The 20,730-nt window shown below is 41.1% G+C and overlaps 1 protein-coding gene across 2 annotated transcripts in view; it reads right to left on the bottom strand.

The window, feature by feature from the left end:
• fbxo42 (F-box protein 42) overlaps nt 1–11,243 on the bottom strand; it is a 47,894-nt gene extending 36,651 nt beyond the window's left edge. For both annotated transcript variants that reach the window (XM_072586545.1, XM_072586544.1), the window contains exons 1-2: nt 11,074–11,243; nt 4,070–4,327 (exon numbers count right to left, since the gene is read on the bottom strand). In XM_072586545.1, the coding sequence (XP_072442646.1) occupies nt 4,070–4,316 (247 nt within the window). In that variant the 5' untranslated portion in view covers nt 4,317–4,327; nt 11,074–11,243. The remainder of the gene's footprint in view (nt 1–4,069; nt 4,328–11,073) is intronic.
• Nucleotides 11,244–20,730: the final 9,487 nt, after the last annotated feature.

The raw sequence follows: 20,730 nt of genomic DNA, 5'->3' as shown, positions 1-20,730 counted from the left end.
GTACATACCACCACAAGCAAAGGTTGCGGAAGCTCTGGATGTGCTGTACTCCACCACTAACACCCTTGGAGACGGAACAGCCCAAAGCCCTGTTTATTGTAACTGGTGACTTCAATCAAGCCAATCTCAGGAAGGTATTGCCAAAGTACCACCAGAACATTACCTGCCCCACCAGGGGCTCAGACATTTTAGACCACTGCTACACCACTGTGAAAGATGCCTACCGCTCCACCCCCCACCCTCATTTCAGGAACTCCGACCACAATGCTGTAATGCTGTGCTTCTTCTCCCAGCTGACAGGCAATAGCTCAAGCAGAAGAGCCCCTCGCAGATACAGGTCCAGTGCTGGTCGGAGGAGGCAGAGGATCAACCTGGTGCTGTCTGGAATCGGCTGATTGGGCCATGTTCAAACAGTCTGCAGGTACCGTGGATGAGTACGTCACCACCATCACAGACTTCATCAGCAAGTGTATGGAGGACTGCACACCGAGGAAGTCAATTCGGATGTTCCCCAACAGGAAACCCTGGATGAATCAGGACATACAGAACCTGCTAAAAAACCAGACGTGAGGCCTTCAGATCAGGATACCCACTCAAATATAAGGAAGCCAAGCCTGACCTTCGCAGAGCCATGAAGACAGCCAAGGACCAACACCGATCCAAACTAGAGACCCAGACAGACACTCTGTAACTGTGGCAAGGACTGAATGACATCGCAGGTTCTAAAAAGAGACAGCACAAGATGGCATACCCCTCCCAGATCGTCTCAACGCTTTCTATGCTCGCTTTGAGCAGAATTTCGGCGGAGAGGTAACACCTATTCTGACAAGTTCTGACAAACCTATCCTAACAGTCACTGCATCAGAGGTCAGATCAGGTTTCCTTCGTGTGAATCCAAGGAAAGCAATGGAACCAGACGCAGTATCAGGCCATGCACTCAGAGCATGCGCAGATCAACTGGCAGAGGTCTTCTCGAACATCTTCAACCTCTCCCTGCAGCAGGCCACTGTCCCTGCCTGTTTCAAGAGGGCCAACATCATCCCTGTGTCTAAGGCGGCTCATGCAGCATGTCGCAATGACTACCGCCCAGTGGCCCTAACTTCGGTGGTCATCAAGTGCTTTGAAAGGCTGGTCATGGCATTAATCAACTCCAGCCTCCCCACTACTCTTGACCCACTCCAATTTTCCTTTTGGACCAAAAGATCCATGTCAGGTGCCATATCACTAGCCCTTCATTACTCCCTAGAACATCTTGTACTCAGCACCCTACTGTACTCACTGTATACTAATGACTGCATCGCCAAATACCAGACTAATGCCATTTACAAGTTCGCTGATGACATCACTATAGTCGGTCGAATCTCAGATGGTGATGAAACAGACTAGAGACGGGAGGTGGAATTCCTGAAAAATGGTGCACTGAGAACAACCTAGCTCTCAATGCCGGCAAAACCAAGGAACTCATTATTGACTTTTCGAAGGGATGTTACCCATGCACCCCTACACATTAACAGCACAGAGGTGGAACAAGTGGAGGGTGTTAAGCTCCTGGGAGTCATCATCAATAATAAGCTTTCTTCACGTGGATGCACTGGTTACAAAGGCCCAACAAAGTCTCTTCTTCCTCAGGCAGCTGAGGAATTTTGGTATGACAGTGAATACCCTTGCCAACTTTTATAGGTGCACCATCGAGAGCATTCTGGATGTATCACTACCTGGTATAGCAACTGTACCATTCAGGATCGGAGAGAGTTACAGAGAGTGGTCAACTCGGCTGGACAATCTCAAAGGCCAATCTCCCATCTATAGAATCCATCTCCCAGGCCCGCTGTCAGGGAAAGGCTGCCAGCATTCTCAAAGATCCATCCCACCCTGGCAATGCTTTTCTACAATCTCCACCATCGGGAAGAAGGTACAGAAGCCTGAACACACACACCAGCTGGTTGCGAAACAGTTTCTACCCTACTGTTGTTAAAATACTAAATGGCTTCATAAACTCTTAACATTCGCCTGTAGCTGTGTTTTTGTTTTTACCGCTGTTCACCTATTATTTACTATCTATGCTACTTAACTGTGATCTGCCTGTATTGCTCGGAAGACAACGCTTTTCACTGTGTCTCTGTTCACATGGCAATAAATTCAATTCAATTCAATGAATCAGTGGAATTCACAATTCAGAGTGAGGTGGACGCCAAGACACTGAATAATTTCGACCAGATAGACAGATTTTTAATTAGTTAAAGGATTATGGGGAATAGGGAGAAAAATGCAGTTGATGCTTAGACGAATCAGTCATTATCGTATTAAATGTTGGTACAGGGTCGAGGGGCCTAGTTCTTATGTTGAAGGTAGATGACAGTAATGCAGTTGACATTGGTGATAAGGACTTCAAAAAGGTATTTGCTAAGTGTCACCTAATAGGCTTATCGGCCAAGCAGAGGTCTGTGCAATAAAAGGTTTAGCATGGTTACAAATTCGGAAGTGAGACAGGAAACAGTAATAGTGAGGATGAGCATGATATACAATGGAGTTCCCCAGGGGTCAGTACTTGGATAGTTGCTTTTCACTGCAAATGTTAATGTCATAGACTCTGGATGTACAAAATACAATTTCAAGATTTGGAAATACCACAAAAATTGAAAGTATTGTGAACTGAGAGAAGTATAGAGATAGACTTCAAGAGGGTACAGAATAGCTACAGCACAGAATGTCCTACAGCATGTTATTGCCATGCTAGCTTTCTTCAAGAGTATCGCTCCCACTTCTATCACATGACAGAACAATTAACACACAAAAGTGTGGAATGAGACATTTTGGTAGGAAGAGCAATACAAGAGGTTAGTGTTAAAGGGGGTGCATGAACAGAAAGACCTGCAGATAAAAGATTTACAAGGATGTTGCCAGGGTTGGAGGATTTGAGCTATTGGGAGAGGTTGAATATGCTGGGGGTGTTTTCCCTGGAACATTGGAGGCTGAGGGATGACCTTAAAAATCATGGGAGACATGGATAGGATAAATAGACAAAGTCTCTTCCCTGGTGTGGAGGGGTTCAGAACTAGAGAGCAGAGGTTTTGGGTGAGAGGGGAAAGATATAAAAGAGACCTAAAGGGCAATGTTTTCACGCAGAGGGTAATACGTGTATGAAATGAGTTGCCACAGCAAGTGGTGGAGGCTAGTACAAATGCAACAGTTAAAAGGCATCTGGATAGGAGGGATATGGGCTGGGTGTTGACAGGTGGGACTTGATTGGATTGGGAATCTGGTCGGCATGGACGAGTTGGACCGAAGGGTCAGTTTCCGTGCTGTACATCTCTATGACTCTATATGTGCGTTCAAATTATTGATGGTGGTAGGACAGATTGAGAAAGCAATTAAAAGGCAAATGAGATCTTGGGCTTCACAAATAGAGGCAGAGAAAGACGTTGTGATGAACCTTTACACTACATCAATTCAAATAAAGTACAGCATTCAATTTTGGGCAAACAGCTTTAGGAAGGACCTGAAAGGTTTGGAGAGGATACGGAAAAGATTTATGAGAATGGCTGAAGGATGGAGGACTTCAATTTCATAATGAGATTGAGATTGAGAAATCCTAGGTTCTTTCATGAGGGAAGAGAAAGTTAAGAGGAAATTTGGTTGAAGTGTTCCGCATCATGAGGGCTTCGGACATAGGAAACAAACAGTTCTCATTGGCAGAATGGTCAAGAATGGAAGAACACTGATTTAAGTTGAATGGCAGCAGAAGAACCAACAGCGACAGAAGAAAAATTATTTTTCCCAAGTAACTGATTAGGATCACAAATGCACTACTTGAGGTTTTGACAGATACATTCAGTTGTGCCTTTTAAAACAAATAATGAGCACTGAAGAGAAGAAAACTGTAGGGTAACAGGGAAAGTGCAGGAGAGTGGGATCAGCTGGGTTGTTCTTGTAAAGATCCAGCGCAGACATAAAGGACATCTCAACTCCTTCTGTGCTGTGATCAATCTATGATTAATATTAAAATTTTGTTCATAGCTCCAGACCTCTATTCAACTCCAAACACTTTACCTTGAACCACAATTCATACCTTTAATGAGTCGATACCATTGTTTACAAACAAGAGCAGCTGTTTTGTGTTCTTGATATGGAGACAAGAAAGACAAGATGTATTCCAGCACTTCCTCAGGCAACTCTAACATTGAGCGGTTATGTCTCATTTCTTCAACTTCCAATTCAACATGAGGCTCTTCATCTTGTTCCATGGTCCCATCCAACACTTCCTCTGTGTCCATGGCAATGAAACTGTCATCCTCGCTGTCTGACGAGCTGGCCATTGCATGCCACTCTATATATCAAAAATAAGAAAGAATTGTTCAAAGTTGTGTTGAAACTATGTCAATTCTCAGCTGTATTAGGTGTGAAACAAAAGATTTTAAAAATTAAAAATTAACTCAATGTTCATAAAAATACCATGAATCAGATGTTGGCAAACACTAGAATGCTGGGGGACAGTTGCCTTGTTTTCTTTTCCTCCTTCATACAGCTGTGGATTTCACTGCACATGCATACGAGAGAATAAAAACATCATCTATCCCTTGCACAGAGATCAATAATTGCACAAATGCAGAAGACACCTTGACAAGGTTCTCGATCTGATATTCTTGGTTTTATTACAAAAACACATCCCTTAGAAATCTGATGGGACTTTGTGGGTTTATTAACAGCACCCCATGATTTAGGAGCATCTCTAATGTACCACAGATACTTGAAGTATCCATGTTTTTCCTATGATTGAAATCAGGTATAATAGCAATCACAGCTACGCAGGGAAATATTATTTTGAAAAAACAGCATATAGAGTCATAGAGATGTACAGCATGGAAACAGACCCTTCGGTCCAACCCATCCATGCCAACCAGATAAGCCAAACCCAATCTAGTCCCACCCGCAAGCACCCGGCCTATATCCCTCCAAAAAGTTCTTATTCATATATCCATCCAAATGCCTTTTAAATGTTGCAATTGTATCAGCCTCCACCACTCCCTCTGGCATCTCATATTCCATACATGTACCACCCTCTGCGTGAAAAAACTGACCCTTAGGTCTCACATAACATTCCCCTCTCACCCTAAACCCATGCCCTCTAGTTTTGGACTCCCCCACCCCAGGGAAAACACTTTACCTATCCTATCCGTGCCCCTCATAATATTATAAACCTCTATAAGGTCACTCCTCAGCCTTTGACGCTCCAGGGAAAACAGCCCCAGCCTGTTCAGCCTATCCCTATAGCTCAAATCCTCCAACCCTGGCAACATCCTTGTAAATCTTTTCTGAACCCTTTCAAGTTTCACAATATCTTTCCGATAAACAAAGCAAAAAGTCAATGTTTACAAATCATACTCATCCAGATTTTCAATCAAATAAAGCATCATAAGGTTATCTGTTCTGAACTGCAAACTCTTGACCCATTACAAAAGCTTTGAAAATGGTCCTGCATTTAGATTTGGACTCTCTTAGATTCCAGAACTTAATTAGTTCAATCAATTCAGTAAGAAACAGATCTCACTCATGACGTCATGAGACATTTTAAGTACCGACAACAATGTAGGTAGAATAAAATCTACACTTAAAATCACATAGCAAATTTACAAAAAGCTTCTCTCAAGGTTCTTAAGTCAAATTGCTTCCATCCTTAATATCGATTACTAAACTCACCAGTTTTACACCTGATCTAAGGTATGTAACTTATAAATATTTTAACATAATTTATTTTAGAGTTGGCGTTTTGAACTACTATCATGTGGTTTTTGGTCTGCGTCTATGAAGGGGTCTGAAGATTAACCTGTAAAGTTTTCTGAAGCCATAGATCAAGTTAAAAAAAAGTTAACAGGCTTCTTGGAGGCTAAAGGGAATCTGCTTACAATGGAAGAATTGTTTTCACAAGAAAATAAAATAAAGTGTAATCTAATAGACTTCAGTTAGAAGGATCCAGAACTTTTCTGGAGATTGTGGAAACACCCATAACTTAAAAAAGCCTTTTGGTTTCAGTGTGCAGGAAGCATGGATGTGTAAAACAGTTTCTCCTTCAAAAGAAAATCATTTAGAACTGCTAATAAATAGGTTACCTCAGGGCAAGGAATTACAAGAAAGTTCCAGACCAGTAATGTTTGATTAAAATCCTGAAGGGATTTTTGAAGCTGAGAATGTCTAAGCTCAGTTGTATGAAGACTCAAGGAAGAGGTTATCAAATTCTCAAGACTGAGAATTAAAACATCAATTTAGCCCTACAAATATGATGGGGTTGGTTTGCCCAGTAGGATGGATGACTGATTTGCAATGCAGAGTGATGCCAACAGTGCAGGTTCAATTCTTGGACTCACTGAGGCTACCATGATGGCTCTACGTTTTCAATTTCTCTATTTGCCAGAGATGTGATGACTGTCAGTTTAATTCACCATCAGTCAGAGTCATAGAGATGTACAGCACGGAAACAGGCCCTTCAGTCCAACTTGTCCATGCTGACCAGATATCCTAACTTAATCTAGTCCCATATGCCAGCACTTGGCCCATATCCCTCCAAACCCTTCCTATTCATATACCGTCTTTTCATTGCTGTAATTGTACCAGCCTCCACCACTTCCTCTGGCAGCACATTCCATACACATATCACCCTCTGTGTAAAAGGTTGCCCCTTAGGTCTTTTTTATATCTTTCCCCTCTCATCCTAAACCTATGCCCTCTCGTTCTCAACGTCCCCACCCAAGGGAAAAGACTTTGTCTGCTTATCCTATCCATGACCTTCATGATTTTATAATCCTCTTTAAGGTCACCCCTCAACCTCCGACACACCAGGGAAAACAGCCCTAACCTATTCAGTCTCTGCCTTTAGCTCAAATCCTCCAAACCTAGCAATATCCTTGTAAATCTTTTCTGAACACTTTCAAGTTTCACAACATCCTTCCGATAGGAAAGAGACCAGAATTGCACACAATATTCCAAAAGTGACCTAACCAATGCCCTGTACAGCCGCAACATGACCTCACAACTCCTATATTCAATGCTCTGACCAATAAAGGCAAGCATTCCATACATCACCTTCACTAAACCACCTACCTGTGATTCTACTTTCAAGCAACCATGAACATAACGACAAGATCTCTTTGTTCAGCAACATTTCCCAGCACCTTACCATTGTGTGTATAAGGCCTGCTCCAATTTCTGTCATGAGAGCAGTCCTATATTCCTCTGGCACTACAGCAACCTTACTTAATGCTGTGATGGAAATGGGAATTCTCTCAGGTGCAAATACTGTAAAGAAGTGTTGCTGGGATTAATGGGATTGTATTTTACTGTCAAAATCTTTAAGCTTGTCTTATATGTCAGTATTTTGGTTTATTCAATATTTTTCTTCATTTCCTTTGCATAATAAGTTTGATCTGTTAAAATCAAATAAATAATACTATGTGTTTATCTTTCAGTTAAAATCTAATCTATAATGTTGTGTTTGTGTTTCAGTGAAAGAGAACTTTGATAAATTCAAACATGGACGGGCTGGACCGAAGGGTTTGTCTCCATGCTGCACAACTCTATGACTCTAAAAACAAAATATGATTTATCAAGCCAGTCTGGGATGTGACTTGTCCAGTAATAACATCAGCTGGAATCATAACATTTCTGTGTGTCATTCAGCTCAAAATGCTGTTACCATGCAGCTCTGGTTTAGAAGGACAAGATCTACAATACACTCTGGATGCTTTTCACATTTCAATATTGTTCAACACAGAATGCTTGGTGTCTGTTTTCATAACAAGTGCTGCATTAGAAGATTTACATACAAGCAACAGCAACACTTCCCACGCTTAGTCAATACTGCCACAAATTTAGCAAGGTCAAGAGGTTGTGTGTGAAATTTCTCTATTCCTACATAAAAGCATATTTGTAATCTGCTTTAAGAATGAAATGGTGTCAATAGGAAACTGCATAAAAACTAGTTGAATTCCTAAACATCTTTAAAAGAACTGAACCATTCTAATCCCTGCGGCAGAATTGGTATTTCTGCTGTTCTGACAGGTGGTTGTAAAACTTTGGAACCCTTTGCCTCAGAAGGTGGTGGAGGAGGTGGAATCACTGAATATTTTTGAGGCAAAGGTAGATAGATTCTTGTTAGACAATGGAATCAAAGGTTATCAGAAGCAGATGGAAATATGGAATTCAGAATGCAAACAGGTTCGGCCATGACGTTAATGAGTGATAGGGCATGCTTGAAGGTCCAAATGTCCTGCTTCTGCTTCTAATCTATGTGAGTTCATATATTGTTTTTAAGAACTGAATTATTTGCCCAGTCTCAGCAAAACAGTTCTCCTAGGAACATAGGAAAGAAACACATTTTGTTCTGCATTTCGCAGTTAACAGTTTTGAATTTTGAAAAGAATCATGTTTAAAAACAAAAATCTGCACTTAGTTTTCTTTATTTCTGCAAGTAAAACCCTTTACTCAGGATATATTATCAAATCAAACTCTAGAGTTAGCATTTAATATCCCCACTGTTCTGGCCAAGCCGGCTCCACAGATGACATTCTCCCTTCTAGAAAACAAAGGAACCATTACTTCGACTATTATTAGATTATACTTTCCACATCTCTCTGAGAGACCCAAATACCTTGTGGCAAGAGTTCTAACTTATGCAATGTCAACTAGCTATAAATTTTATTATAAGTTTTATTGATAAAAATTAAACGTTCCTCCCTTGTTTTATCACATACGAACATATAAATTGCGAGGAGTTGGCCTTATGGCCCCTTATGTGTGTTGTCATTTGATATGACAATTTATCTGTTTGTAGCCTAAATTTCACTTTCCTATCTAACCCCTACACCCTATGACTCCCATGTCAATCAAGACTATCAACCTCAGCCCTCAAATAAAGGGGAACAATTCCAGAGACCATCAATCCTTGGAGAAAACACTCTTCTCGTCTCCTCCCTAAAGTGTAGACTTGTAATTTTTAAACTGTGCCCTCTAGTTCTGGTCTCTCCCATATGGAAAATATTTCTTGAGGTTCTTTGGTCTAAGGCCCTTTTTCCTTCAAATGAGCAACAGTTTAAAAAGCATTATTTAATGAAATTTTCATAGTATTCTAATTTTTCAACAACTTCATTCTGCTTGTGTTTGGAGACTGATGTGCCTGAAAAAAAAATAGCAAACTGCATTTGGAACACAGGAACAGAAATATACTACTCCAAAATAATCATCCTCTAAAATTTAAAAAAAAGGAGCTGTGTTTACATGCAATGTGTCTTCTAAATTTGAGGTAGAGTGTAATTCTGGTGAATTTGCACTTTGTTCTTTCTAATGTATATTACAGATTAATGGTCATTTCCTGAAGGTTCCCATTTAATATTGAATGCAGCAATGTAGACAGAATCTGGTTAAAACTGTGTAACAAAAGCATCACTTACTCATTTCCCAAAATCTAATTTCCTTGAAATAAAAGCCAATTTTCCATTAGCCTTTTTGATTATTTTGTCTATGTACCTTTTAGTAATGGAGGTTGTCAAATAGTTGACATGGTATACAACAAAAAGGCAAGAGACAAGATCTATATTGGACAGCGCATATTGCTTCTTGTTCAATGCTCAATTCATCACATTAAACTATTTCCAGCACCAGGGGGAGACCTTTAACAACTAGAATATCGGCCTAGTGTCAGACAGCTTGAAAAGCACATTACAAACTCAATCCACAATTGGAAAGTCTTAAACTAGAATTGTGGGGTTGGGCATTTTTTTATAGTTCAAATGGGCATAATGAAAATTTCACATGCCCACTACCAAGGATTACTGAAGCCCTTGTACTGTCAACAACAATTACACAGTTCAAGATGTAACCTTACTGTAAAGACCTGGCTCCAAGAACCACACATGAACAGTGATCATAACTATATGTTCCAAAGATACACTGCACAGACGCTGAGCAGGCTAATTGAAAACCAGCTCCTTGATCGCCAATTCCAGTCAACCAGGCAACCATGTTCTCTTTTTTAGTTGAAACAATATTTTGAAATATGTTCTCAAGGTAAATTGAAGTGTTTCAAACTGCAGTTTTTACAAAGTTCCAGTCCTCATTTATTTGAAAAATCCCTTTCCTAGATAAAAATAAGCTTCTGTTGAACAGTACAGATTCAGTTTCATTGTTAAATCTTGCAAAATCTGATCACTCATCCGAAGCAGTCAAATTATGATGAAACAGAAAGGATCACTCCTCCCATTCCTTCAACAAATTAAAGACTAAAAAGAACCAAATTACAGTCAAGATCCCCCATTAACAGCTTTGCATACAAACCCGATGAGCTCAGGGATCTTTCCATCCTTCTTTAACAAAATTGCAGGTATGGGGACAATGGTTTAAATTTGTCGTCCTTACTCTTATTATAAACATCATCACATTTAACTCATGTTAGCATTCTTTATTCATAGCAGAGCACTGAGGTACAATATTGTTCCTCTTCCTTACTGAAAGTATGCCATGCAAGGATCATACTGGTGCTCTTGCATTTGATAGGATATAAAGGCCACACAGTTACTACACCCAAATTATGGGGTTCAAAGGACTTTGCCACCTCTCTTTAACCGTAACACAGGCTGGGATAACACTCCCCTCTTTAATTCACCATCCAGCTCCACCTCACAGCTATTGGGAGCAGGGGGGGCTCTTAATAGAAGGTGTATTCCGACTTTACACCTGACCCTGCACCCAGGTCTTCCAAGGCTGCCACTGGCGTGTGGCCAGTTCCCATTCAGCTGGACTCCAGGAAGGTTTCCCGATACAAAGGGCCGGATGCTGGCCCCAAAGCGCCAGGGGCTCATGGTGAGCAACCTGCGGAGCCCCCACCGTGTGCCTGCGCTCCGCCATTCCTGCCTCAGGAATGGGGCTGAGCCTGAGGTCGGGCACCACCCTGGCCCACAGCCCCTGGCGGGGAGGGGGTTGTACAGGAGGGTGCTGGCAGCCCACTGCCGGGGCCCAGCTCTCCCCCCACCCCCCGCCCTCCGCCAGCTGTGCCGTGCCACGCCGCGGACCCCCTCAGACACTCACCGGACGGGCCCCCCCGCTTCCCCCTCGCCCAGCCTCGTGCCGGCTCGCTGTGCACTCAACGCCGCCGCTTGTCTTGAGCGAAGCCCGTGGCTCTGACCACCTCCCGCTCTCAGCCGCTCCGATCCGCCATCTTCCGCCAGGAGCGACAGCGCCGCGGCGGCGCGCACGCACTCGCGGCGTCACAGCTGCTCACGTCTCCCCCCTGGCGGCAGCGTCACGCTGCGGCAGCCCCAGCACTTGCTGAGCCCTGGGACAGAGGAGCTGGTGTGTCCCTCTTCCACTACCCACCTGACCTAGAGCTGCCAGTGGGTCCACTCACATCCCAGTCAATGTCTGGACTGGATATCACACTACATTAAAATGGAAACAAGCGGCTCTTTGTGGCTGATGTCCCTACCTCTGAGCCAGGAGGCCTGGGTGCAAGTCCTATCTGCTCCAGGAGGTTGTGTGCGATAACATCTCTGAGCAGGTTGTTTGAAAAATATCCATGAAATAGAAACAAGAGCCACATTCCTCGAATTATGATCAAGAGACACAAGTTCAAATTTCACTGGAGCATTTAAACTCAGTTCATTAAATAAATCTGGAATTAAAGAGCCAGTGTAGAAAAAAAACCCAACTGGCCCTAAAACTGAGGGCTTTTTTTCTCTCATGGGAGAATCTATTACAATAGAGCAGGGTTTCAAAACAAAGATCACACCTACTTAAGGCAGAATTGAGAAGGAATTTCTTCTCTCAGTCTTTAGTTTTTTTTGGAATTCTATGCCCCAGACAGCTGCGAAGGCCAAGTAAGTGAATATAGGCAAGGCCAAAGGTAGGTGTTTGGAGTTAGGTCATAGTTCAACCACAATCTCATCAAATGGTGGGACAGGTTCAACAGGTTGAATGGTCTCCTCTTGATCCTATTTCCTCCAAACCTGACCTCATCCTGACCAATTGTGCCTGATGCACGTAACATTACTCATTTGAATATCTTTGTGAAGATGAAGTTTCATCACAATGTTAACAAACATCTTCCTCTCTGTTGTGTGGCATCTCTACTGTACTAAGTGGGATAGATTCTGAACAGATCTGGCACTGTGGTCCACCAGTGGCAGGAGAATTGCATTCTATCACAATATGAAACCTCATGGCCTGGCATACTTCTCATTCCATCATTATCATCAAGGTAAAAGACCTTGGTTCAATGAAGAGTGTGGAAGAGCATGCCATAGCAGCACAGACATATCAAAAATAAAACACTGATCATGTAGGAATATTATACAGAAACAGCATGTTCTGCTCAGAACTAAACTATCCCAGAGCCCCTACAGATTCGATCTAAGAACTGCAGGGCTGTCACAACCAACTCCCCCATCTTCAATGAGGTTTCATATTGGGATGGAATGTAATTCTCCTGCAGCTGATGGACCATAGTGCCAGATAGTTTCTGAATTTATCCCACTTAGTACAGTGGTGGTGCTAAATAACATGGAGGAAGATGTCATCAACATTGTGCATTATGTCAGCACAGAAGATAAGGCTGAAGAATTTGCAACCATCTTCAACAAGAAATGCTGATTTATCTGGCCTCTTTCTGAGGGCCTGATTGTTGAAGAAATCAGTCTTCAAATAGCTCAATGCACTCCATGTGATAAGAAAGAATAGTGCAGTGTCCTGGGGAGTTCATGTAGAGTTGTTCTATTGGTGAGACAATTACTCTCCAAAAACCACATCTATTGAGTGCACTGGATATAAAAGGTGCTTGGGTTTCCTCCCACAATATGTAGGTTAGGTGAATTGGCTATGCCAAATTGCCCATAATGTTCAGGGATCTGTGGTAAATGTAGAGTAATAGGTTTGGGGAATGGGTCTGAGTGGGTTGCTCTTCGGATAGTTGGTATAGACTTGTTGGGCTGAATGGCCTGTTTCTACACTGTGGTGATTCTATGATTCTGTGTGTGTAATAACATCTCTGAATAGGTTGATTAGAAAAAATAGCCTCAATAAAAAATTTCAAAACTTAAACAAAGTTACAAAGCAACAAATTCTGGTCTCCCTGGTTTCAAAAGAATGTTGTGAAACTTGAAAGGATCTAGAAAAAATTTACAATGATTTTGCTAAGGTTGGAGGGCGTCTGAGTTATGGGGAGAAGCTGAACAGGTTGGAGCTATTTTCCCTGGAGTGTCAGAAGCTGAAGGGTGACCTTATAGGGGTTTCTAAAATGATAAGAGGCATGGCTAGGGTGAATAGTCAAGATCTTTTCCCTGGAGTCCAAAACTAGAGGGCATATGTTTAACATGAAAGGGGAAAAATTTAAAAGGGACTTAAGGGGCAAATGTTTCTCACAGATAGTGATGCGTGTATGGAATGTGCTGCCAGAGGAAGTGGAAGAGATTGGTGTAATTACAACATTTAAAAGGCATCTGGATGGGTATATGAATAGGAAGGGTTTAGAGGGATATAGACCAAATGCTGGCAAATGGGTCTAGATTAATTTAGGATATCTGATTGGCATGGGCAGGTTGGACCATTGGGTCTGTTTTTATGCTGTACAACTCTATGACTCTAAGTACTCATCCAGCAGCCTCATCTAATGATTAAAATGATAAAGGGATCATTGACACAGCTGTCAAGTACTCACCATAACCCATCCACGAATTCTTAATTTAAGTTTTACCAGAACTAACCGCCTCCAGACCTTATTATGGCATGGGTCTGAACTTGGACAAAAGAGCTGCATTTCAGAAGTGAGGAGAAAGTGATTCCCCTTGGCATCAAGCAGCATTTGACCAAGTGAGGCATCAAGATGTTCTAGAAAAACTCAAGAGAAATGGAATCCTACTCTCCATTGGTTGGAGTTATATTTAGCATGAAGGAAGGTGGTTGTAGTTGTTAGAGGCTCATCATCCCATCCCTAAAACAATGTTGCAGAATTTCCTCAGGACACTGTACTCAACCCAATCAATTGTTTCATCCAATGACCTTCCTGCCATCATATCAGAAGTGAAGATGTTTCCCGGATGTTTGCCTAGTTTCCAGTTCCATTTGCAACTACTCCTGCAGAGGGGCCAAGTACAAGTTACGTACTTGGACTGATAAGTGGTAATTAGCATTCATGCTAAACAAGTACCTTGCAATTACTACCTTTAACAGGAGAGAGTTTAACCACCTTCACTTAGTAATCAATGTCATTGCCATTGTCAAATTATCTGCACATTGGGGGGAATCACCAGTTCTGAAGAAGTCACCAGGTTCAAAACTTTAACCTTGCTTTCTCCCCACAGATGCTGCCAGACCTGCTAATTCACCAACAATTTCCTATTTGTTATTGGGGATCACTGTTGACTTAGTTCCAGAGCTTAGTTCGAAATGATGCTACTAGAACGCTGAGACAAAAGAATTGCATAATGCCTCAGAGATGAGAATTCAAGTGTTCGGAGGATTGTGGGCATGGTGAATGTTATGGAGATATGGAGGAATTTAAACAAAATGATGAGAATTTTAACATCAGTACATTGCATTGGAAACATTATAGATCAGTGAGCAGGCGAGTGCAGATTTATAGAAAACTATAGGATCCTTTAAAGCCCTGGCCAATATGGTTAACTGGAGCAGTTAGTGTGAAGTAGACCATTTCGTAGAGACAGATCTACCTCTCCAGACTCCATTAATGAATCTGCGATTGGTAAATAAACAGTACCTTGAAATAGTTTGAACCTACCTAGTTTATGTTTCAAATTATCAGCTATGCCACACATAGAGATAATTTAGCTGCAGTCTTTCTTTGTTAGCCATGTAATCTAGGAATTAAACTGACCTGCTTTAGATCTTGTTTAGTGTCTTCTCCCACTGAAAGTAATCGTTTCTATCAAGAAGACTTAGCTTCTTAAAACTGATTCAAATTCAACAACTATCAACTTTTAATAACAAGTGTTCAACTGTTCCTGATACTGACACTTTTGCTGTTTATTTGGGACAGCACTTGGAAATTGCACCAACAACTACTTTAATTAGAAAGGATTGCAACCTATCCTGTTTTGGACTAAATAGAGACTTAGCACAGAACAGAAACAGATCTTCCATTCCTACTCGTGCAATGCCACCCAGATATTCTAACCCAACCTAGTCCCATTTGCCAGCACTTGGCCCATATCCCTCCAAACCCTTCCTATTCATATATCCATCCAGATGTCTTTTCATTGCTGTAATTGTACCCGCCTCCACCACATCCTTTGGCAGCTCATTCCATACACGCACCATCCACTGTGTGAAAGAGTTGTCCCTTAGGTCCCTTTTATAACTTTCCCCTCTCACCCTGAACCTATGCCCTCTAGTTCTGGACTTCCCCCATCCCAGGGAAGAGTTTGTCTGTTTATCCTATCCATGCCCCTCATGATTTTGTAAACTTCTATAAGGTCACCTCTCAGCCTCAGAAGCTCCAGGGAAAACAGCCCCAGCCTCTTCAGCCTCTGCCGATAGCTCAAATCCACCAAACCTGGCAACATCCTTGTAAATCTTTTCTGAATCGTTTCAAGTTTCACAACATCCTTCCAATAGAAAGAAGACTAGAATTGTCCGCAATATTCCTAAAGTGGCTTAACCAATGTCCTGTATAGCTGCAATATGTCCTCACAACTCCTGTACTCAATGCTCTGACAAATAAAAGAAAGCATACCAAACGCCTTCTTCACTATCCTATCTACCTGTGACTCTACTTTCAAGGAAATATGAATCTGCACTCCAAGGTCTATTTGTAAAGCAACACTCCCTAGGATCTTACCATTAAATGAAATTCCCAAGGTGGAAATTTGATACAAAATTCAACTGCAGCAGGGGTATGAAATGGGCCGTAGCAAAACAGCTACCCACTACATACTCAAACATTGTTCTATCTTTGAAAACAACGTGAAAGTTGTCAGAGGAAGCGATGGAGGCTGGTACAATTGCAACATTTAAAAGGCATCTGGATGGGATTATGAATAGGAAGGGTTTGGAGGGAAATAGGATAGGTGCTGGCAGGTGTGACTAGATTGGGTTGGGATATCTGGTCAGCATGGACAGGTTGGACTGAAGGGTCTGTTTCCGTGCTGTACGTCTCCAAGACTCTAAGAAAGCAAATTGGATAGTACGTTTAACAGACAACTGATCTGCCGGTATCCTTTCTGTGCCTCCTGACTTTACATTCTTTAATTTTTGTAGGCGGCACGGTGGCACAGTGGTTAGCACTGCTGCCTCACAGCGCCAGAGACCCAGGTTCAATTCCCGCCTCAGGTGACTGACTGTGTGGAGTTTGCACGTTCTCCCCGTGTCTGCGTGGGTTTCCTCCCACAGTCCAAAGATGTGCAGGTCAGGTGAATTGGTCATGCTAAATTGCCCGTAGTGTTAGGTAAGGGGTAAATATAGGGGTATGGGTGGGTTGCGCTTCGGTGGGGCGGTGTGGACTTGTTGGGCCTGTTTCCACACTGTAAGTAATCTAATCCAAGATGCAGCCAGACCTGCTGAGCTTTTCCAACCACTTCTGTTTTGTTTCATACTTCATCTGTATGACCATTTGTCAAATGTCTGCCACAGTCCAAAGATGTGCAGGTCAGGTGAATTGGCTATGCTAAATTGCCCGTAGTATTAGGTAAAGGGTAAATATAGGGGTATGGGTGGGTTATGCTTCAGCGGGTCGGTGTGGACTTATTGGGCCAAAGAGCCTGTTTCCACACTGTAATCTAATCTAATTTTCCTTAGCAGCAAAGGAAACTGGGAAAAAGAGCTAAAATCCCATTTTGTTCAGCTGGTTTACATTTGGCATATGGCACCAATCCTTCACTGTGTTACTTGAATAGATTACATGATTTATGATGTACTGTGAGCATATTTGTACAATATCATTTATATATTTTATATTATCACTTCAGGTGTTATAGATTTAGTGTGGATTTTATGAAATGCATCTATAATGTCCAAATATGGCTCCAACATCTTGAGCATGAACAAAAATGTGGGTGAAGACGGGATTGTGGCTAATAGTGTAAATTAAATACATTTTTACACTTTATTTATTCAGATGTCTGTGACGCAGAATAAATTCCTAGGCAGTAAAATTCAGAGGAGCGTGTGCTGATTACATTGACCACAAAGTTGCTGATGAAGGCAAGGAAAGAAACAAAAGTAAGTCAAAGAAAAAAACTTTTGAGTACTCAGCGTCTGCAAAATGCCAGATGATGTACGCCGTTCTGGATTTCACATGTAAATTTATGGCAGAATTTGCAATATAAAATTAGTGTATCAAACTTTAGCATAATGATTAATTGTTTGGCACACTTCCCATGTGGATTTATAAGTATCATTGAAATGGGAAATTGAGCAAAAACTTAAGTGTTGCAATCCTTTTATGAATAAATTGGGTAGCCCTTCTAGCCTGGGGAATGACTTTACTGTGGGGTCATCAATGAAAGAGAATTCAGAGCGTGTTATAAAACAAAAGTGGGAGTAGCTTTTTATCTTTCACTTCGGACATAATATTGTAATATTACTACTCCTGTCATTTGAGTAGCTTTAATGTTTATTCCACTGTCACATTGAAAATTCAGCTGGCTCAGTGAGACTGTTATTTCTTTGGACATGGTGGCAAGTCTCCAATAGATGAATAAGGCAATTAGAATTTGTCAAGATTCAATTATTTTATTCTCATCTCTGTTCCGTAAATTCCATTTAGATGAAATTGGGATCTATGAATTGCAAGTTTACTTGTCTATCATTATCTTAACCATGTTTGCTTTATTCTTACCTATTGGAGATTAAAATAGTTGCTTCAGCAATGCTTCTCTTCCCATTCTCTTCACTATCACTATCTGACTCCTTCCAGGACCTACCCTTAGTTCTCTATTTCCTTGACATTGTCATGAATAATTACAACTTCCTTTAGAGGAATAAAGCTACTGTTTGTAACCTTTGCCATATATTCAGCTCTTCTGCCACTGATTCAATCACTTCCTCAGCCACATGTTTAAGCAAAATTGGACCATGCGAAACCAGAGCTAAGTTTCAAATCTTATTCAACACAAGTCTGCAGCCTGCCAGTACTTCTGTACCACTGCTGCTCTGCCACTGCAATACTTATTCATGTTTCTGTCACTTCTTCAGCGTCATCCTGCATGCTTTCACTAATTCCAATTTACCCAACATTCAGTTGTCTGTAAGCTGTCCCAGACTACGTCATGATCATCATTGCTAACTCACACTGTATTCCAATGCATTACATTACAAAATATTCCATGGCCTCTCTACACTTTGTCTTTGCAATATTGTCCAGTCTCACTTCCCCTCTGTCCTCCAGTTCTAGTCTTCTGTGTATTCCATTTCATTGTCTCACCTTCAGGGGCATTATCTTTAGCTGTCTTTGCCATACACTGAACACTTCTACCTAAACACATTTGACTTCTCAAAGCTTTCTCAAAAACAATAATGTTGGCCAAGCAATTTGGCAACCCTTCTAATTTACATGAAATGGCTCAGCATTTATTTGGTCATCTGTTTCTGTTGACCTTTGACCGGCCTATGTAACTTCTCATGCAATATTTTCTTTGTTAAAGACACTTAAAAACACAAGTTGTTTATGCAGCAAAGACAAAGTGTGGTAAAACTTGACATGTGATATTATAAACTTTTATGGGCATTTCTCTAGGGTGGATTACTTTATTAATTGATTATTGGGTCAGCCACCCAGGAGCACTGCACAAACTTAGAGTAGAACCTTAAAACCATTGTTTTAAAGACCATCGCTCAAGAAGCCCATTTCCAGGCAGCCCTGTTTCTTGAGAACCATAAATAGACCTTTGAGAGAGGGTTTGATTTGTGATTGCAAACTGTAATTTTGTTTGGCCTCCTCACTGGATGATTCAATGTTTCAACTGATGAACTGACAAATGGATAGAATTCAATTTGTATTATGGTCAGGTTTCTTAAGGAATGACTGAAGGATAACCTCATAGAGATCTTTAAAATTATGAAAGATTCTGTTAGTTTGGATAGAGAGAAAATGTTTCCTCTTGTGTGGTAGAGTAGGCCATTAATATAAGATGGTCACCAAGAAATCCAATGGGGGAAATTCAGTAACCTCTTTCCCAAAGTGTGACAGAATGTGGATCAAACAAATTAGTTAGGCTAGAAGAGTTTATGAGGGAGAAAACAACAGTTACAAAGAACCATTTTAGCAGAGGAAAGATAGTAATTGACTGGAGTGCAGCACACAAGTTGACTTGAGTGCAGCATGCCATTATGGGCTGGTTGGGCTGAATAGCTTGATTCTATGTTGTAAAGCCTGTACAATCCAATGTAATACTGTTTTACTCTACATGCTTATAAGGCACATGCTTGCATTGGAAACACTTCAGAAGAGGCTCCCAAGGCTAATTCTGCATTGAAAGGGTTGTCTTATTAGGAAAGGTTGAGCCCAACCTCATTAGAGTTGAGAATGATGAGAGATAATCTGAATTTTTAAAACAAAAGATTCGAAGGGGACTTGACAAGATAGATGCTGATAGAATATTTCCTTTCTGGGAAAATCTAGCACCAGTGGGCACAAGTAATAATAAGAGGTCTCCATTTAAGATTGGGATGAGGAGGATTTTCCTCTCATTATTCTTTGGAATCTGTTTCACAGTGTACTAGAGGCTGGGTTATTGAACAGATTTTTGAACTACACAGGGGTGAAACATTGTGGAGGATATAGAAAAGTAAAAGCCACAATTGGATCAACTGCGATCCCATTGGATGGTGAAGTACACTTGATGGACAAAATGATCTATTCCTGTTCCATTTTCATGACTGAGTGTAAGTCAAGTATTGCTGATTATTTTCCATATTAGTTTAACTCTATTATTTGGACAATTTAAATTCATGAATGCTTCAATATTATTGTTCTCCTGAATGACTTGATAATGTGATGTTTTCCATATTTCAGAGTGGGCAAGAGGCATGTTGTGCAACCCGTATTGTCAAGTGTGAAAAATTGGGACCAAAAATAAACTTAGTCCTGCTATGATTCCATTCCTGTCTTGCATAAAATTACAACTTTAACACTACTGGAGATTTAGGACTTAAAGAAATTGTCTTTTGCTGTTAGCATGGATGAAACAAATGGGTGCAACATGTTGCAACATGGAGACAGATAGCTGAATTGAATCAGCCTTTCACCCTCTGTACATACAACACAGTAAAATTAAGGCCCTCGGAACTGACCCCATACTTCCTAAGCACATTTTTGAATAACCAATCTCAGACTCTTTGAATAATAAATTCCAGACATCAGTTTGTATCTTAAATAAAAGACTTAGCAGTTTATTAACAATGTAGTAACTTCAGCAGAGTAAAATTAAACAAAGTAACCTAGTTAGTGTCTATGTTTTAAAACCAACATAATGTATTCTCAGCCTCCATTCACACAAAAGACAGACAAACAGTTAAGGGTTAAACGAAAGAAAATAACAAAATTGGGCAGATTACTCAAGTGGGTTTTACTGACACAATGACTGTTTTGTGGTTGACTTTCTGAAGATCTTCATCAGGACCTCCATCCCAGTTCACTCAGAGAAAGACAGTAATATTTATAACTTATTTTTCTATTGCCTGAGAGCTGCTCTTGCAGAGTCAGATAGGGAGCTTTCAAATCTTCACACTGAAGCA

Source organism: Chiloscyllium punctatum, chromosome 16, assembly GCF_047496795.1.
Source record: "Chiloscyllium punctatum isolate Juve2018m chromosome 16, sChiPun1.3, whole genome shotgun sequence".
NCBI lineage: Eukaryota > Metazoa > Chordata > Chondrichthyes > Orectolobiformes > Hemiscylliidae > Chiloscyllium > Chiloscyllium punctatum.
This window is presented reverse-complemented; position numbering and strand designations above follow the sequence as displayed.